At 43.4% G+C, this 20,539-nt stretch overlaps 1 protein-coding gene across 1 annotated transcript in view; it reads right to left on the bottom strand.

The window, feature by feature from the left end:
- Window positions 1-20,539, bottom strand: part of SFRP1 (secreted frizzled related protein 1) — a 46,710-nt gene that overhangs the window by 14,571 nt on the left and 11,600 nt on the right. The window contains exon 2 of the mRNA XM_070765289.1: window positions 15,262-15,339. Within this exon, the coding sequence (XP_070621390.1) occupies window positions 15,262-15,339 (78 nt within the window). The remainder of the gene's footprint in view (window positions 1-15,261; window positions 15,340-20,539) is intronic.

A 20,539-nucleotide genomic window follows, 5' to 3' on the forward strand; every position in this document is an offset into this window, starting at 1 on the left:
AGAGAAGAGAGGAAAAAGAAGAGTAGAGTGGAGAGGAGAGGAGAAGAGAAGAGAAGAGAGGAAAAAGAAGAGTAGAGTGGAGAGGAGAGGAGAGGAGAAGAGAAGAGAGGAAAAAGAAGAGTAGAGTGGAGTGGAGTGGAGAGGAGAGGAGAAGAGAAGAGAGGAAAAAGAAGAGTAGAGTGGAGTGGAGAGGAGAGAAGAGAAGAGAAGAGAGGAAAAAGAAGAGTAGAGTGGAGAGGAGAGGAGAGGAGAAGAGAAGAGAAGAGAGGAAAAAGAAGAGTAGAGTGGAGTGGAGAGGAGAGGAGAAGAGAAGAGAGGAAAAAGAAGAGTAGAGTGGAGTGGAGTGGAGAGGAGAGGAGAAGAGAAGAGAGGAAAAAGAAGAGTAGAGTGGAGAGGAGAGGAGAAGAGAAGAGAAGAGAGGAAAAAGAAGAGTAGAGTGGAGTGGAGAGGAGAGGAGAAGAGAAGAGAGGAAAAAGAAGAGTAGAGTGGAGTGGAGAGGAGAGGAGAAGAGAAGAGAGGAAAAAGAAGAGTAGAGTGGAGAGGAGAGGAGAGGAGAAGAGAAGAGAGGAAAAAGAAGAGTAGAGTGGAGTGGAGAGGAGAGGAGAAGAGAAGAGAAGAGAGGAAAAAGAAGAGTAGAGTGGAGAGGAGAGGAGAAGAGAAGAGAAGAGAGGAAAAAGAAGAGTAGAGTGGAGTGGAGAGGAGAGGAGAAGAGAAGAGAGGAAAAAGAAGAGTAGAGTGGAGTGGAGTGGAGAGGAGAGGAGAAGAGAAGAGAGGAAAAAGAAGAGTAGAGTGGAGAGGAGAGGAGAGGAGAAGAGAAGAGAGGAAAAAGAAGAGTAGAGTGGAGTGGAGAGGAGAGGAGAAGAGAAGAGAAGAGAGGAAAAAGAAGAGTAGAGTGGAGAGGAGAGGAGAAGAGAAGAGAAGAGAGGAAAAAGAAGAGTAGAGTGGAGAGGAGAGGAGAGGAGAAGAGAAGAGAGGAAAAAGAAGAGTAGATTGGAGTGGAGTGGAGTGGAGAGGAGAAGAGAAGAGAGGAAAAAGAAGAGTAGAGTGGAGAGGAGAAGAGAAGAGAAGAGAGGAAAAAGAAGAGTAGAGTGGAGAGGAGAGGAGAGGAGAAGAGAAGAGAGGAAAAAGAAGAGTGGAGTGGAGTGGAGTGGAGAGGAGAGGAGAAGAGAAGAGAGGAAAAAGAAGAGTAGAGTGGAGAGGAGAGGAGAAGAGAAGAGAGGAAAAAGAAGAGTAGAGTGGAGTGGAGAGGAGAGGAGAGGAGAAGAGAAGAGAATAAAAAGAAGAGTAGAGTGGAGTGGAGAGGAGAAGAGAAGAAAAAGAAGAGTAGAGTGGAGAGGAGAGGAGAGGAGAAGAGAAGAGAGGAAAAAGAAGAGTAGAGTGGAGTGGAGAGGAGAGGAGAGGAGAAGAGAATAAAAAGAAGAGTAGAGTGGAGAGGAGAAGAGAAGAGAGGAAAAAGAAGAGTAGAGTGGAGAGGAGAGGAGAAGAGAAGAGAAGAGAGGAAAAAGAAGAGTAGAGTGGAGAGGAGAGGAGAGGAGAGGAGAAGAGAAGAGAGGAAAAAGAAGAGTAGAGTGGAGTGGAGTGGAGTGGAGAGGAGAGGAGAAGAGAAGAGAGGAAAAAGAAGAGTAGAGTGGAGAGGAGAGGAGAAGAGAAGAGAGGAAAAAGAAGAGTAGAGTGGAGAGGAGAGGATAGGAGAGGAGAAGAGAAGAGAGGAAAAAGAAGAGTAGAGTGGAGAGGAGAGGAGAAGAGAAGAGAAGAGAGGAAAAAGAAGAGGAGAGTGGAGAGGAGAGGAGAAGAGAAGAGAGGAAAAAGAAGAGGAGAGTGGAGTGGAGAGGAGAGGAGAGGAGAAGAGAAGAGAATAAAAAGAAGAGTAGAGTGGAGTGGAGAGGAGAAGAGAAGAAAAAGAAGAGTACAGTAGAGTGGAGTGGAGAGGAGAGGAGAGGAGAAGAGAAGAGAGGAAAAAGAAGAGTAGAGTGGAGAGGAGAGGAGAGGAGAGGAGAAGAGAAGAGACGAAAAAGAAGAGTAGAGTGGAGTGGAGAGGAGAGGAGAAGAGAAGAGAGGAAAAAGAAGAGTGGAGTGGAGAGGAGAGGAGAGGAGAAGAGAAGTGAGGAAAAAGAAGAGTAGAGTGGAGAGGAGAGGAGAAGAGAAGAGAATAAAAAGAAGAGTAGAGTGGAGTGGAGAGGAGAAGAGAAGAAAAAGAAGAGTACAGTAGAGTGGAGTGGAGAGGAGAGGAGAGGAGAAGAGAAGAGAGGAAAAAGAAGAGTAGAGTGGAGAGGAGAGGAGAAGAGAAGAGACGAAAAAGAAGAGTAGAGTGGAGTGGAGAGGAGAGGAGAAGAGAAGAGAGGAAAAAGAAGAGTAGAGTGGAGTGGAGAGGAGAGGAGAGGAGAGGAGAGGAGAAGAGAAGAGAGGAAAAAGAAGAGTAGAGTGGAGTGGAGAGGAGAGGAGAAGAGAAGAGAGGAAAAGAAGAGTAGAGTGGAGAGGAGAGGAGAAGAGAAGAGAATAAAAGAAGAGTAGAGTGGAGTGGAGAGGAGAAGAGAAGAAAAGAAGAGTACAGTAGAGTGGAGTGGAGAGGAGAGGAGAGGAGAAGAGAAGAGAGGAAAAAGAAGAGTAGAGTGGAGAGGAGAGGAGAAGAGAAGAGACGAAAAAGAAGAGTAGAGTGGAGTGGAGAGGAGAGGAGAAGAGAAGAGAGGAAAAAGAAGAGTGGAGAGGAGAGGAGAGGAGAAGAGATGAAAAAGAAGAGTAGAGTGAAGAGGAGAGGAGAAGAGAAGAGAAGAGTGGAGTGGAGTGGAGAGGAGAGGAGAAGAGAAGAGAAAAGAAGAGAAGAAAAAGAAGAGTAGAGTGGAGTGGAGAGGAGAGGAGAAGAGAAGAAAAAGAAGAGTACAGTAGAGTGGAGTGGAGAGGAGGAGGAGAGGAAAAAGAAGAGTAGAGTGGAGAGGAGAGGAGAGGAGAAGAGAAGAGAGGAAAAAGAAGAGTAGAGTGGAGAGGAGAGGAGAGGAGAAGAGAAGAGAAGAGAGGAAAAAGAAGAGTAGAGTGGAGAGGAGAGGAGAAGAGAAGAGAAGAGAGGAAAAAGAAGAGTAGAGTGGAGAGGAGAGGAGAGAGAAGAGAAGAGAGGAAAAAGAAGAGTAGAGTGGAGAGGAGGAGGAGAAGAGAAGAGAAGAGAGGAAAAAAGAAGAGTAGAGTGGAGAGGAGAGGAGAGGAGAGGAGAAGAGAAGAGAGGAAAAAGAAGAGTAGAGTGAGTGGAGTGGAGAGGAGAGGAGAAGAGAAGAGAGGAAAAAGAAGAGTAGAGTGGAGTGGAGAGGAGAGGAGAAGAGAAGAGAAGAGAGGAAAAAGAAGAGTAGAGGTGGAGAGGAGAGGAGAGGAGAAGAGAAGAGAAGAGAGGAAAAAGAAGAGTAGAGTGGAGAGGAGAGGAGAAGAGAAGAGAGAAAAAGAAGAGTAGAGTGGAGTGGAGAGGAGAGGAGAAGAGAAGAGAGGAAAAAGAAGAGTAGAGTGGAGAGGAGAGGAGAGGAGAAGAGAAAGAGAAGAGAGGAAAAAGAAGAGTAGAGTGGAGTGTGGAGAGGAGAGGAGAAGAGAAGAGAGGAAAAAGAAGAGTAGAGTGGAGTGGAGTGGAGAGGAGAAGAGAAGAGAGGAAAAAGAAGAGTAGAGTGGAGAGGAGAGGAGAGGAGAAGAGAGAGAGAAGAAGAGTAGGTGGAGTGGAGAGGAGAGGAGAAGAGAAGAGAGGAAAAAGAAGAGTAGAGTGGAGAGGAGAGGAGAGGAGAGAGAAGAGAAGAGAGGAAAAAGAAGAGTAGAGTGGAGTGGAGAGGAGAGGAGAAGAGAAGAGAGGAAAAAGAAGAGTAGAGTGGAGTGGAGTGGAGAGAGAGGAGAAGAGAAGAGAGGAAAAAGAAGAGTAGAGTGGAGAGGAGAGGAGAGGAGAAGAGAAGAGAGGAAAAGAAGAGGTAGAGTGGAGAGGAGAGGAGAGGAGAAGAGAAGAGAGGAAAAAGAAGAGTAGATTGGAGTGGAGTGGAGTGGAGAGGAGAAGAGAAGAGAGGAAAAAGAAGAGTAGAGTGGAGAGGAGAGGAGAAGAGAAGAGAAGAGAGGAAAAGAAGAGTAGAGTGGAGAGGAGAGGAGAGGAAGAGAAGAGAGGAAAAAGAAGAGTAGAGTGGAGTGGAGAGGAGAGGAGAAGAGAAGAGAGGAAAAAGAAGAGTGGAGAGGAGAGGAGAGGAGAAGAGATGAAAAAGAAGAGTTAGTGTGAAGAGGAGAGGAGAGAAGAGAAGAGAAGAGTGGAGTGGAGTGGAGAGGAGAGGAGAAGAGAAGAGAAAAGAAGAGAAGAAAAGAAGAGTAGAGTGGAGTGGAGAGGAGAGGAGAAGAGAAGAAAAAGAAGAGTACAGTAGAGTGGAGTGGAGAGGAGAGGAGAGGAAAAAGAAGAGTAGAGTGGAGAGGAGAGGAGAGGAGAAGAGAAGAGAGGAAAAAGAAGAGTAGAGTGGAGAGGAGAGGAGAAGAGAAGAGAAGAGAGGAAAAAGAAGAGTAGAGTGGAGAGGAGAGGAGAAGAGAAGAGAAGAGAGGAAAGAGAGTAGAGAGGAGAGAGTGGGAAGAGTGGAGAGGAGAGGAGAGGAGAAGAGAAGAGAGGAAAAAGAAGAGTAGAGTGGAGTGGAGTGGAGAGGAGAGGAGAAGAGAAGAGAGGGAAAAAGAAGAGTAGAGTGGAGAGGAGAGGGAGAGGAGAGAGAAGAGAGAGAGGAAAAAGAAGAGTAGAGTGGAGTGGAGTGGAGAGGAGAGGAGAAGAGAGTGAAAAGAAGAGTTGAGTGGAGTGGAGAGGAGAGGAGAGAGAGAGGAAAGAAGAGTAGAGTGGAAGTGGAGAGTGAGAGGAGTGGTGAGAAGAGAAGGAGAGGGAAAAGAGTGAGTGGAGTTGGAGTGGAGAGGGTGAGGAGAGAGAAGAGAGGAAAAGAAGGTAGAGTGGAGAGGAGAGGAGAGGAGAAGAGAAGAGAGGAAAAAGAAGAGTAGAGTGGAGAGGAGAGGGAAGAGGTAGAGGAGGGAGGAGAGGAGAAGAGAAGAGAAGAGAGGAAAAAGAAGAGTAGAGTGGAGTGGAGAGGAGAGGAGAAGAGAAGAGAGGAAAAAGAAGAGTAAGTGGAGTGGAGTGGAGAGGAGAGGAGAAGAGAAGAGAGGAAAAAGAAGAGTAGAGTGGAGAGGAGAGGAGAGAGAAGAGAAGAGAGGAAAAAGAAGAGTAGAGTGGAGTGGAGAGGAGAGGAGAAGAGAAGAGAAGAGAGGAAAAATGAAGAGTAGAGTGGAGAGGAGAGGAGAAGAGGAAGAGAAGAGAGTGAAAAAGAAGAGGTAGAGTGGAGAGGAGAGGAGAGGAGAGAGAAGAGTGGAAAGAAGAGTAGATTGGAGTTGGAGTGGTGTGGAGAGGTGAGAGATGAGAGGAAAAAGAAGAGTAGAGTGGAGAGGAGAGGAGAGGAGAAGAGATGAGAGGAAAAGAAGAGTAAGAGTGGAGAGGAGAGGAGAAGAGAAGAGAGGAAAAAGAAGTGTAGAGTGGAGGAGAGGAGAGGAGAGAAGAGAAGAGAGGAAAAGAAGAGTAGAGTGGAGTGGAGTGGAGAGGAGAGGAGAAGAGAAGAGAGGAAAAAGAAGAGTAGAGTGGAGTGGAGTGGAGAGGAGAGGAGAAGAGAAGAGAGGAAAAAGAAGAGTAGAGTGGAGTGGAGAGGAGAGGAGAAGAGAAGAGAAGAGAAGAAAAAGAAGAGTGGAGTGGAGTGGAGAGGAGAAGAGAAGAGAGGAAAAAGAAGAGTGGAGTGGAGAGGAGAAGAGAAGAGAAGAAAAAGAAGAGTGGAGTGGAGTGGAGAGGAGAAGAGAAGAGAAGAAAAAGAAGAGTGGAATGGAGTGGAGTGGAGTGGAGTGGAGAGGAGAGGAGAGGAGAAGAAGAGGAGAGAAGAGAAGAGAAGAGACACTGTCCAGATATGTTGATTCTAGGAGCAATGCTCATCTCCATTTCTTGATTGTGGAAACTCGCATTGTCTGAAGACAATATCCATGGTCATGTGACAGACGTGGCTATGCATCATGGCACACAGAATGCTGTATTCTCCCCACTGAAGGGATACCTATTTATCTACTCACCTTTGCATGCCTTCAAACTGCTAGGTGGGCAGGAACTGGGGGAAGTAATGGGAGTTCACCCCATCAAGCAGCCCTTGGGTTCCAAACATGGGCTGTCTCCTTGCCAGGTGACAAGCTCAGCACCTTTAACCACTGAGCCATCGAGCCCCTCAACCTTTTATTCCCAGCTAGGTAACAGCATCAGTGTTTTGATGATATTATCTAGAAGGGTACCGTAATGAAACGTGAAACTTAATGAAATCAAGTTGGCACCAAGCTTGTTGACACCAAGTTGGCACCAAGAGCCAGGGTGGTGCAGTGGTTGGAGTGCAGCACTGCAGGCTACTTCAGCTAACTGCTAGCTGTAGTTCAGCGGTTCAAATCTCACCAGCTCAAGGTTGACTCAGCCTTCCATGTTTCCAAGGTGGGTCAAATGAGGACCTAGATTGTTGGGGGCAAGAGGCTGATTCTGTAAACCACTTAGAGAGGTCTGTAAAAGCACTATGAAGCATTATATAATTCTAAATGCTATTGCTATGCTATTGCTATTGTAAAGATACACCAAGTATAATCTGATTCCACTCTAGTCAAATTTTCTTTCCTCCTCTGATATTTCACAGTTGGCTAATTTTAAAACCTGGAACAAACTTTGCACTGATCTCCTCTTCTTTCTCTTCTTTATTTATTTTTAACAAACATGTTCTTTCTTTCTGTTGGGCCAATTCAGCTTGCTCCTTCTTTAATTTGTTTGCACGGTTATTGATATTGTTCAAAGCTGGACGTTGCAAACTTCCTTGAATAATTGAACACAAATGAAGCATGCCAATATTGTAAATGCATTTAACTCCGAGCTGTTATAATTGTGTGGCATCCTCTCTTGACAAAGGGACTTAAATTTATTTATTTTTGCAACTGGCTCGAATGCTCGTCGTGATGACCCCTCCTTCCCTCTTCTCCCCCATCTCAAGATCTTAGGATAAGATGGCCAGTAAGCTTGCTGCTTATTCTTCAACGAAAAAAACCCCATATGGTTTCACTTATATAGTTTCCCAAAGGCCGGCCAGTAACAGGTTCCCATGGCAGCCGAAGCAAAAATGGATTAGAAAGAATGAATACACAACATCTAGGCACCCATGGATGAAACTAAGCAGTTGCAACACAAACATATATCCACACAATTCAAAGCCAGTCCTGGATACCTGGGAATATATGAATGCATAGCTGCAATTCTGAATCACAATATATATCTCTCAAAATAAGATCTTTGCAGGTTTTGTGGGGGGGGGGGAGACACCCCAACTGGCATCAAAATGTGGAGCCGCCACAGGTGAGACTCTGCTCTTGCCTCTCCAATTGTGAAATGATTTTAAATAAGACCTTCTTCTGAAGGTATCCAAAAATGGGTGTTTCATATCCATCTATATCAGAGAGAAAGAAACCATAGATAGATACCCCAATTTCTATTTGGATGGGAGACAAGTAGCAATAGCACTTAGATGTATATACCACTTCACAATGATTGATATTCCGCTTCATGATGCTTTACAGCCCGTTCTAAGTGGTTTACAGAGAGTAAGCATATTGCTCCCAACAATCTGGGTCCTCGTTTTACCAACCTCGGAAGGATGGAAGGCTGAGTCAACCTTGAACCGCTGGCAGTATACAGAAGGGAGGGAGGGAGGAAGGAAGGAAAGAGGGAAGGAAGGAAAGAGGGAAGGAAGGAAGGAAAGAGGGAAGGAAGGGAAGAGGGAAGGAGGGAAGGAAAGAGGGAAGGAAGGAAAGAGGGAAGGAAGGAAGGAAGGAAAGAGGGAAGGAAGGAAGGAAAGAGGGAAGGAAGGAAGGAAGGAAAGAGGGAAGGAAGGAAGGAAAGAGGGAAGGAAGGAAAGAGGGAAGGAAGGAAAGAGGGAAGGAAGGAAGGAAAGAGGGAAGGAAATTAAGAGGAAAGGAAGGAAAGAGGGAAGGAAGGAAAGAGGGAAGGAAGGAAAGAAAGAGGGAAGGAAGGAAAGAGGGAAGGAAGGAAAGAGGGAAGGAAGGAAAGAGGGAAGGAAGGAAGGAAGGAAAGAGGGAAGGAAGGAAGGAAAGAGGGAAGGAAGGAAGGAAAGAGGGAAGGAAGGAAGGAAAGAGGGAAGGAAGGAAAGAGGGAAGGAAGGAAAGAGGGAAGGAAGGAAAGAGGGAAGGAAGGAAAGAGGGAAGGAAGGAAGGAAGGAAAGAGGGAAGGAAGGAAAGAGGGAAGGAAGGAAGGAAAGAGGGAAGGAAGGGAAGAGGGAAGGAGGGAAGGAAAGAGGGAAGGAAGGAAAGAGGGAAGGAAGGAAGGAAGGAAAGAGGGAAGGAAGGAAGGAAAGAGGGAAGGAAGGAAGGAAGGAAAGAGGGAAGGAAGGAAGGAAAGAGGGAAGGAAGGAAAGAGGGAAGGAAGGAAAGAGGGAAGGAAGGAAGGAAAGAGGGAAGGAAATTAAGAGGAAAGGAAGGAAAGAGGGAAGGAAGGAAAGAGGGAAGGAAGGAAAGAAAGAGGGAAGGAAAGAAAGAGGGAAGGAAGGAAGGACGATAGCAATAGACTTTTATACCGCTTCACGGTGCTTTACAGCTGTTTCTAAGCAGTTTACAGAATCAGCTTATTGCCCCCAACAATCTGGGTCCTCATTTTACCAACCTCGGAAGGATGGAAGGCTGAGTCCACTCAATCCAGGCAGGATCGAACTCCTGACAATGAGCTGAGTTAGCCTGCAATACCGCATTCTAACCACTGTGCTACCACAGCTCCTGCAGGAAGTCCCAGGGCTGCAGACTAGATTGGGATATCAAACAAAGTAGTGAGAATATGAAGAGTATGTTTTCTGGAGCAATTTTTCAATTCCAGCAGTGTACTAGCAGTGATCGTATCTTTGCACCTAAAAAATAAAGGGAACACTTAAGCAACACAATAGAACTCCAGGTAAATCAAACTTCTTTGAAATCAAACTGTCCACTTAGGAAGCAACACTGATTGACAATCAAATTCACAGGCTGTTGTGCACATTCAATTTTGTACAGAACAAAGTATTCAATGGGAATGTTTCATTCATTCAGATATAGGATGTGTTATTTTGAGTGTTCCCTTGATTTTTTTTTGAGCAGTATATATTTCCCTGCATCCCCCCAGATGTCAGTAGCATCTGCCCTTTTGGATGTTGCTGTTTTTCAGGTCCTGAGAAAGTATCAAAGAAAGTCTGCATTGGTTGCCGATCAGTTTCCGGTCACAATTCAAAGTGTTGGTTATGACCTATACAGCCCTTCATGGCACCGGACCAGATTATCTCAGGGACCGCCTTCTGCTGCACGAATCCCAGCGACCAGTTAGGTCCCACAGAGTGGGCCTTTCTCCGGGTCCCATCCATAGTTCCCTCTAAGCTGAGCAGTGAGCAATCGCTCACTTAAAAATCATCATCAACTCAGAGTTTTCCAAACCTGCCCAGAAGCCGAGAGGGAAAGAGTGAGAGGGAAGGAGAGAGAGAGGAAGAGAGAGAAACAGATAGAAAAAAGAGAGGAAGGAAAAGAGAAAGAAAAAGAATGGGAGTAAGGAAGAGAGAAAGAAAATCAAAATCTAATTTGAAACTAGCTCAACTATTTAAGTGGCATTTTGATATTGAGTTGCCCTATTATGAGCTCACTGTTATAGACACATAGTACAGTATTTTATTTTGAAATTCTCTGAGGCAAAACAGGGTGGGTTTTTTATTTATTTGTTTGTTTGTTGGCTTGTTTGTTTGTTTGTTTGTTTGTTTGTTTATTCATTCATTCATTCATTCATTCATTCATTCATTCATTTATTTATTATTTCTGTGCCGCCCAGTCCCGAAGGGACTGCCGCTCAGACACTATACTTTTCCGCCCACCCCCCCAAAAAATTAGAGGGAACACTGGTCCCATCAACTAAACAATGTCGCTTGGTGGGACCCAGGAGAACAGCCTTCTCTGTGGCGGCCCCGGCCCTCTGGAACCAACTCCCCCCAAAGATTAGAATTGCCCCCACCCTCCTTGCCTTGCCAGGCATGGGGGAATTGAGATACTCTTTCCCCCAAGGCCTTTACAATTTTATGCATGGTATGTCTGTATGTATGTTTGGTTTTATAATAAGGGTTTTTAACTGTTTTAATATTGGATTGTTATATGCTGTTACTGTTGTTAGCTGCCCCGAGTCTACGGAGGGGGGTGACATACAAATCCAATAAATAGATAGATAGATAGATAGATAGATAGATAGATAGATAGATAGATAGATAGATAGATAGATAGATAGATAGATAGATAAATAAAATCAAAATGTGGGAGAGAAAATTCGTTTTAAGAATGCACATTTTGAGATGTGGATTTGCATGGATTTGAGGGAAGAGTTGGGTGAAGTTTGAAACCAAACCGAAGCCGATGGAAAGAAAAGGAACAGAACTGTCCTACGACCGAATATATGAATACGCGCCTGCGAAATGTATTTAATTCATCTTCCCTTTCGTTTGATGAGCCAAGACAGGATTGAGACATATCAAATCACAGCATCTGCGTCTTGGCACTCATTTGTGAGCGAAAGCTCGCTTGCAATCCAGACTCTTGGGTCCTACGAGGTCACCCAGTATTTAGTCTGCCGTGTCCACAAATTGGCTCCCGGGATCCTTTCACCAAAGTCCTGCATAAACCATCAGCAGATGGCTTGGCTGCTGAGGCGCAGGTCCTCCAAAGGGATTCTGGGAATTGAAGTCCACGCAGCTTAAAAGCTGCTAAATCTGAGCAGTGCTGTGCCAAAGCTATGTAGAAAAAGGAGTGTGAGTGACATAGGGGAAGGTTTGTTAGGGAAGGTTTGCCTATTTGCCGATGACTCTAAAGTGTGCAATAGGGTTGATATTCCTGGAGGCGTCTGTAATATGGTAAATGATTTAGCTTTACTAGATAAATGGTCAAAGCAATGGAAACTGCAGTTTAATGTTTCCAAATGTAAAATAATGCACTTGGGGAAAGGAATCCTCAATCTGAGTATTGCATTGGCAGTTTTGTGTTAGCAAAAACCTCAGAAGAGAAGGATTTAGGGGTAGTGATTTCTGACAGTCTCAAAATGGGTGAGCAGTGTGGTCGGGCGGTAGGAAAAGCAAGTAGGATGCTTGGCTGCATAGCTAGAGGTATAACAAGCTGGAAGAGGGAGATTGTGATCCCCTTATAAAGAGCGCTGGTAAGACCACATTTGGAGTACTGTGTTCAGTTCTGGAAACCTCACCTACAAAAAGATATTGACAAAATTGAACGGGTCCAAAGACGGGCTACAAGAATGGTGGGAGGTCTTAAGCATAAAGCGTATCAGGAAAGACTTCATGAACTCAATCTGTCTAGTCTGGAGGACAGAAGGAAAAGGGGGGACATGATTGAAACATTTAAATATGTTAAAGGGTTAAATAAGGTTCAGGAGGGAAGTGTTTTTAATAGGAAAGTGAACACAAGAACAAGGGGACACAAACTGAGGTTAGTTGGGGGAAAGATCAAAAGCAACATGAGAAAATATTATTTTACTGAAAGAGTAGTAGATCCTTGGAACAAACTTCCAGCAGACGTGGTTGGTAAATCCACAATAACTGAATTTAAACATGCCTGGGATAAACATAGATCCATTGTAAGATAAAATACAGGAAATAGTATAAGGGCAGACTAGATGGACCATGAGGCCTTTTTCTGCCGTCAGTCTTCTAGGTTTCTATGTTCTGGTCACCGCACCTCAAGAAGGATATAATGGAAAACCCTGCAAAGACTTAGGGCTGGAAAAACATTATTCGCAGAGAGTAACAATGAAAGAGCCTGCAAGGTAAGAGCTGGGAAGATCGTTAGCAGCTAGTTAGGGCTGGAAAAAAAAAGCTACATTCAGAGTATAAGATGCACCCAAATTATCAGCCTCTTTTAGGGAGGAAAAATACACTCTGAAAAATGCGGTGCATCTATTGTTTTGTTTTAAACTTATATTCTTTCTGGAGATTATGAGAACTGAAATATAAGCTGTTTGGAGGATACCTCATCACAGAAGCCCATTTTAAACAAAACATTCCTTTTCCCTGCTTGGCTACAATCTAGTTTACTGCTTCCAGGTGCAAAAATGGGCAGCAAAAATTATCAATGAAATAGAGCCCCTCCCTTATGAAACCAGGTTGGTCTCTTCAGCCTTGAAAGACGGCGTTGAAGGGGTGACTTGATCGAAGTGTATAAAATCATGCATGGGATAGAAAAGGCGGATAGAGGAAAAATTATTTTCTCTATCACATCCTAGATCTGAATGAACGAAATATTCTCAATGAATACTTGGTTCTGTACAAAGTTGAATGGGCACAACAGCCTGTGAAATTGAGTGTCAATCAGTGTTGCTTCCTAAGTGGACAGTTTGATTTCACAGAAGTTTGATTGACTTGGAGTTTTATTGTGTAGTCTAAGGGTTCCCTTTATTTTTTTTAAGCAGTGTACTTTGACTATTCAGCCAGAATATTCCATCTTCAACTGTGTTAAGAATATCCAATCTCACATCTGTGAAAGTTTCAGCCTTCCTCTTCATCATTTAAACAGGCTTATTCTGTAGAGCTGCAAGCCCATGGAACCACCTTCCTGGCTAAATTAGAAGAAAGAGGGAAGGAGGAAGGACGGGAGGGAGGAAGGAAGGTGGGAGGGAAGGAAGGAAGGAAGGAAGGAAGGAAAAAAGGAAGGAAGGAAGGAAGGAGAGAGGGAGGGAAAATCATGCATGGGATAGAAAAGGTGGATAGAGAAAAAATATTTTTTTATCATACAATACTAGGATGAGCTCCCCAAAGCTCACAGGAGAGAAAATGTATGTTGCCATTTCAGAGAAGGTGAAATTTGCAAGTCAACCGTTTTATTTTTCTTTGCTATATTCTTTTTCTTTCTATTTCCCCCCCCCTTTTTTTTTTTACCGTCTCGATTTTTCTATCTCCATATAAATATGTGTTTTTACTGATGTAATTACAATCTTGGCTAAAATTACTTTTTTTTAAAAAAAAAAGGTGAAGAAGTCTCAGATCATAAAACCTTCACACCTTTTAATAAAACGGGATGAGTCAGAAAGGAGGAGCGCTACTACCAGACTTGGACTCCTCCGGATTTTTCAATTAGCCTGGGTCACCTTAGATCTACGGAGACTCTGATGGAGTTTGCATTCCAGAGATGCTCCGAGTGACTCTGAGTGACACAAGAAGGGCTGTTCCCAGGATGGGAGATTTTCTGCAATTCAGCAATCGGAGAGGCAGCTGCTGTTCTAAAGCCATGATGGAGAACCTAACCTCGGGTGCCGAACACAACGCTATTGTGCGCTATTGCGCAATTGCGAGTAACCACACCCATAATTCAATGCCTGGGGAGGGCGAAAACAGCTTCCCCTGCCACCCGGAGGGCAGAAACTTCCTGTTTCCCAACTTCCGGTAAGCCCAGTAGGCTCATGTTTTGCCTTCCCCAGGCTCCAAAGGCTTTAGTTTCCACCCATTGCTTCTTGTTCTACCCTCAGATGTAGAAGATCTAAGAGACCAATAGCAGTTGGACAACTCCCAACTATGTCAGGTCCGACACAGTTGAGTAAGACCAAGGAGGCAAGAATTCCACAGATTTACTATATGACCTTATCATCACCTATAAAGCCCTTCATGGCACCGGACCAGGGTATCTACGAGACCGCCTTCTGCCGCACAAATCCCAGCGACCGGTTAGGTCCCACAGAGTTGGCCTTCTCCGGGTCCCGTCAACTAAACAATGTCATCTGGTGGGTCCCAGGGGAAGAGCCTTCTCTGTGGCGGCCCCAGCCCTCTGGAACCAACTGCCCCCGGAGATTAGAATTGCCCCCACCCTCCTCGCCTTTCGTAAGCTCCTTAAAACCCACCTCTGCCGTCAGGCATGGGGGAACTGAGATATTATTTCCCCCTAGGCCTTTACAATTTATGCATGGTATGTTTGTTTGTATGTATGGTTGGTTTTACAAATAAGGGTTTTTTAATTGTTTTAGTATTAGTTTTTAGTATTGGATTTACATGAAGTTTTCTACTATTGTTGTTAGCCGCCCCGAGTCTACGGAGAGGGGCGGCATAGAAATCCAATAAATAAATAAATGACGTCTTTAATACTCGTCTGGGGAAAATATGGAAGTTTGGGAACTATCTTAGGAATTTTCCAACCTCACTTACAGTGAATGAGTTTAGGGTCAAAGTCTCTTTATGTACTTTGAGATCTTTTTCCAGATTTGGTCTTCATTTGGTCAGAGTTCCATTTATGAGATGAATCGTGAAGTGACTCATCTGCTACCTCTTGACTATTGATTGATTGATTGATTGATTGATCAATCAATCGATTGATTGATCGATTGATCGATTCATTGGTTCATCGATTCATTCATTCATTCATTCATTTATTCGATTTTTATGCCACCCTTCTCCTTAGACCAGGGCGGCTTACAACATGTTAGCAATAGCACTTTTTAACAGAGCCAGGAATATTGCCCCCACAATCCAGGTCCTCATTTGACCCACCTCGGAAGGATGGAAGGCTGAGTCAACCTTCAGCCGCTGATGAGATTTGAACTGCAGATCTAGAGATCTACAGTAAGCTCCAGTGTACATGTATGTGCTGGCCAATTGATTTTCGGCCTTGAGGAAGGCCATTTTTGCCCTCCAGAAGCTTCGGGAAAGCCTCTTGAAGCCTCCGGGGGTGGGGCAAAAAACGGGCCATCTGGCAAACTAGAAGTTTGGAAAAACAGACTTTCAGTTTGCATGTTGGGCTGTTTTTCTCACTCTGGAGGCTTCTAGAAGCCTCCTAAATCCTGGAGATGGCAAAAAACGTCCCAATTTGGGCCAACTGGTTGGCTGTTTTTCGCCATCCCCAGTCTTCAGGAGTCCAGAGGCTTTAATGAGCATGTGTGTGGGGTCAGTGCAGGGTATATATGCACAGAGGTTTTGTGCATGCAAGGGTGTAGGCACATGTGCATGCGCACTAGTGTATGTGCGCATATCCTTTTGGCACGTGAGCCAAAAATGGGTCGTCATCACTGGTCTATAACATTTCAGATAAGTAGCTGTCCAGTGATGAAACACCTACAACTTTGGGTCACAGAGAAATTCCAATCCTAAGTGTATTTAAAGTAGGACCCTCCTTTGGGTCATAGAGAGCTTCGGATTCGAAGTGTATTTAAAATAAGGGAAAGAAAGCTTTCCTTACCGAACTCGCTGGCGCATAAGTGCTCCAGGATGGCCTCCGACTTCATTTCGTTGTCACAGGGGGGACACACAGCAGTGCCTGTGAAAGAGAAGGACGACACATCAAGCAAGGGAAAGTAACAATTTTAGGCAGTTCATAAAAATCATCTACCAAAATGTCCTTCCTGTTAATGATGACTTCACCTTTAACCGCAGCAATACACGAGCGCGTAATAGATTCAAAGTCAATGTAAACAACTCCAAACTCGACGGCAGAAAATACGACTTCAGCAACGGGGGGATCAACACCTGGAATGCACTACCTGACTCTGTGGTTTCTTCCCCAAACCCCAAAAACTTTAATCTTAGATTGTCTATAGTTGATCTCTCCCTTTTCTAAGAGGTCTGTAAGGGGCGGGCATAAGCGCACCATTGTGCCTACCATCCCTGTCCTACTGTTCTTTTTTTTTAAAAAAAATATTTTTATCGATTTTCAAAAAAAAGACAGACAAAGACATACAACATTAAACATTTAAGGAGCTGCCATTGCTCCGCTTGTCATAGAAGTCTAACTATTACAGAAATATAAAAAAACTAACTGTAGTCAGATCAAAGCAGTAATACCACCCATGTAAGTTACATTCTTATTAAATTCAACTCTATTCAACTCTATTTTTATAATATTAAACTTAATATTTAAATTTCTTTATATTTTAAGATATTCTATACTTAAACAAAAAAAAAGAGAGAAGTTATTAGTAATACAGAAGAAAAAGAAAAATGAAAGAATATACACTTCTAAGTTAGTTATACTATATGCTAATTCATTCTATCTTATAATTAACTATTAATACCATTTTTAAAATTCCACCAGTCATATACTTTATTCCATATTTTATAAAATTCTGTTTCAGTTTGATTATTTAAACGTTTAGTCATCATATCTAGTTCCGCACATTCTATGATTTTTTTAAATACTTCAGTCTTTTTGGGTATTGTCTTTTCTTTCCATTTCTGTGCAAATGCTATTCTTGCCGCAACCAATATATGTATTATTAAATAATAAGTTTCTTTTTTATACTTTGTGTTTGAAATACCCAATAAAAAAAATTCAGCAGATTTTTTAATCTTCTCTTTTGTTATTTCATTTATCCAATTCTCTACTTTGTTCCAAAATATTTGTGTCTCAGAGCATGTCCACCACGCGTGATAATATGCACCAATTTCTTTTTTACATTTCTAACAAATAGGCGATACAGACGGAAACTGTTCTATTGTCCTCTTTTATCCTTACTTTTTACTTATGTTATATTTATACAATCTACTATCCTACACCTGTTTGACACATAAAATAAAATAAATAATAAACAACAGCATGAAAGGAGAACAAGTGCCCATATAGCCAAATATATACCACATTTAGCTGCTAATAAGCCATGCTCATTCGTTTGCTAAGAGGTCTCTGCTCCTAATCGGTGTCCTCCTTCTGGGCAGCTGCAAGGAGAGCATTGTGTTTTGAGAGTCGCCCATAAAGTAATGCACCATTTTTTTTTCTCAGACTACAGTAATGGTACAAATACAAAACTTTAGATATGCAATATTTGAATTGTCAGGAGTGTGTATGTAAATTTTGCATTTCTTCAGACAGATAGCGTAGCTGCAGCAGTGTTTCCAAATGGTGTCTGTAAGTGATGTAAGTTACAAGCAGCAGGAAAGACTTCATGGACTCAATCTGTATAGTCTGGAGGACAGAAGAAAAAGGGGGGACATGATCGAAACATTTAAATATGTTAAAGGGTTAAATAAGGTCCAGGAGGGAAGTGTTTTTAATAGGAAAGTCAACACAAGAACAAGGGGACACAATCTGAAGTTAGTTGGGGGAAAGATCAAAAGCAACGTGAGAAAATATTATTTGACTGAAAGAATAGTAGATCCTTGGAACAAACTTCCAGCAAACGTGGTTGGTAAATCCACAGGAACTGAATTTAAGCATGCCTGGGATAAACATATATCCATCCTAAGATAAAATACAGAAAATAATATAAGGGCAGACTAGATGGACCATGAGGTCTTTTTCTGCCGTCAGTCTTCTATGTTTCTATCATTGAATTTCTCACTGCGGAGAAAGAAACTGTTGGGAACATTCGCAAATGTTTGTGTACAGTTGATGGAGAATCCACAGTCGGCAGAAGTACGGTTAGTCGCTGGGCACAGAGGGTGAAGTCATTAGAAGACGGTTCGGTGATTTGCACAGTGCAGAAATGGCTTCATCATGACCGGAACAAGGAGTGGTTCCCACAGGGCATATACACCCTTGTGTCTCGCTGAAGGGAGGCCATAGAATGGGACGGAGATTATGTGGATAAATATGGGATGTAGAAGAAACATCCTTCTTTCTTGGGTGTAAGTTTCATTGTGTTCAATAAATAATTGTTGAAGAAAAAAAATGTGGTGCATTACTTTCTGGGCGACCCTCGTACTTAAGGTCCATCTTAAATGCAATGCTGTCATTGCACCAGACCAGAAGAAGGCTACTGATAGGCTACTGAATCCTCAATCTGAGTATTGTATTGGCAGTTCTGTGTTAGCAAATACTTCAGAAGAAAAAGATTTAGGGGTAGTGATTTCTGACAGTCTCAAAATGGGTGAACAGTGCAGTCAGGCGGTAGGGAAAGCAAGTAGGATGCTTGGCTGCATAGCTAGAGGTATAACAAGCAGGAAGAGGGAGATTATGATCCCACTATATAGAGCGCTGGTGAGACCACATTTGGAATAATACTGTGTTCAGTTCTGGAGACCTCACCTACAAAAAGATATTGACAAAATTGAACGGGTCCAAAGACGGGCTACAAGAATGGTGGAAGTTCTTAAGCATAAAACGTATCAGGAAAGACTTCATGAACTCAATCTGTATAGTCTGGAGGACAGAAGGAAAAGGGGGGACATAATCGAAACATTTAAATATGCTAAAGGGTTAAATAAGGTCCAGGAGGGGAGTGTTTTTAATAGGAAAGTCAACACAAGAACAAGGGGACACAATCTGAAGTTAGTTGGGGGAAAGATCAAAAGCAACATGAGAAAATATTATTTTACTGAAAGAGTAGTAGATCCTTGGAACAAACTTCCAGCAGACGTGGTAGATAAATCCACAGGAACTGAATTTAAAAATGCCTGGGATAAACATAGATCCATCCTAAGATAAAATACAGAAAATAGTATAAGGGCAGACTAGATGGACCATGAGGTCTTTTTCTGCCGCCAGACTTCTATGTTTCTATGTTTCTATAGGAAAAGGCACTTTGGGGGGAAACTAATAAGTATGGCTCGTGATGCAATCCCTCCTTTATGGTATCGGAGGTAAAACGAGGGTTTCATGGCTCGTTCCAGCCAACAGAGCAGCCATCTGGTGAGCGGGAGGGAGGGGGCTTCCCCACAGCCATTGCGTGACAGCGCCCACAACAGTTGGGATCAATCACTGGCTGCAACAGATTACCCAACGTGGAATTCTTTCAGGCTCCTGGGAAACCTTGGAAAAGCCACATCCACCAGCGGAGATCTTTGTTCTGTTGGACTTCAGCTACAAATCCCAGATGTTTGCCACCTCCCTTCTCTCCCGCGCACTTCGGCCAAGATCAGCAACAGGATTCCAAAGGCTCCGTCGGTTTTGTATTTTTCCTTTCATTTGCCTCTTGACGCTGGAATAGTTTTCCCTCCCCGCAACTCACTCCCCTTCGCCTTTGGCTTTCATCTCCGCTCCGTCCTCCTGGGCTGTTTACATAGCACCTGAAGTCAGCCGTAAGAAATGTAGTGGGAAGCTATGAGGTTGGCTAGGCAGGCCTTCCAAAGAACACATCCTTTCCTCCTCGAAACATAGCATTCGACCTCCAGCGAGGGGAGAGGAGAACGGAGTCTTATCTAAGTCCTTCTTTGTGCATGTTTGCAGGTGGCATGGATGGATGGATGGATGGATGGATGGATGGATGGATGGATGGATAGATAGATAGATAGATAGATAGATAGATAGATAGATAGATAGATAGATAGATAGATAGATAGATAGATAGATTTTTATTGGCCAAGTGTGATTGGACACACAAGGAATTTGTCTTGGTGCAGATGCTCTCAGCATACATAAAATAAAATATACATTTGTCAAGAATCATGTGGTACGACACTTAATGATTGTCATAGGGGTCAAATAAGCAATGAAGAAGCAATATTAATAAAAATCTTAGGATATAAGCAACAAGTTACAGTCATACAGTCAACATGGGAGGAAATGGGTGATAGGAATGATGAGAAAAACTAGTAGAATAGAAGTGCAGATTTAGTGGAAAGTCTGACAGTGTTGAGGGAATTATTTGTTTAGTAGAGTGATGGCGTTCGGAAAAAAATTGTTCTTGTGTCTAGCTGTCTTGGTGTGCAGTGCTCTGTAGCAACGTTTTGAGGGTAGGAGTTGAAACAATTTGTGTCCAGGATGTGAAGGGTAAGTAAATATTTTCCCCGCCCTCTTTTTGACTTGTGCAGTATACAGGTCCTCAATGAAAGGCAGGTTGCCAGCAATTGTGGATGGATGGATGGATAGATGGGTGGGTGGGTGGGTGGAGGGAGGGAGGGAAGGATGGGTGGGTTAAGTGGGTGGGTGGAGAGATGGATGGATGGGTGGGTGAGTGAGTGGGTGAGTGAGTGGGTGGGTGGAGGGATGGAGAAACATAGAAACATAGAAGTCTGGCGGCAGAAAAAGACCTCATGGTCCATCTAGTCTGCCCTTATACTATTTTCTGTATTTTATCTTAGGATGGATCTATGTTTATCCCAGGCATGTTTAAATTCAGTTACTGTGAATTTATCTACCACGTCTGCTGGAAGTTTGTTCCAAGGATCTACTACTCTTTCAGTAAAATAATATTTTCTCGTGTTGCTTTTGATCTTTCCCCCAACTAACTTCAGATTGTGTCCCCCTGTTCTTGTGTTCACTTTCCTATTAAAAACACTTCCCTCCTGGACCTTATTTAACCCTTTAACATATTTAAATGTTTCGATCATGTCCCCCCTTTTCCTTCTGTCCTCCAGACTATACAGATTGAGTTCATGAAGTCTTTCCTGATACCTTTTATGCTTAAGACCTTCCACCATTTTTGTAGCCCATCTTTGGACCCAGTCAATTTTGTCAATATCTTTTTGTAGGTGAGGTCTCCAGAACTGAACACAGTATTCCAAATGTGGTCTCACCAGCACTCTATATAGCGGGATCATAATCTCCCTCTTCCTGCTTGAGATGGAGGGATGGATATATGGGG

The sequence above is a fragment of the Erythrolamprus reginae genome, chromosome 12 (assembly GCF_031021105.1).
Source record: "Erythrolamprus reginae isolate rEryReg1 chromosome 12, rEryReg1.hap1, whole genome shotgun sequence".
NCBI classification, from domain to species: Eukaryota; Metazoa; Chordata; class Lepidosauria; order Squamata; family Dipsadidae; genus Erythrolamprus; species Erythrolamprus reginae.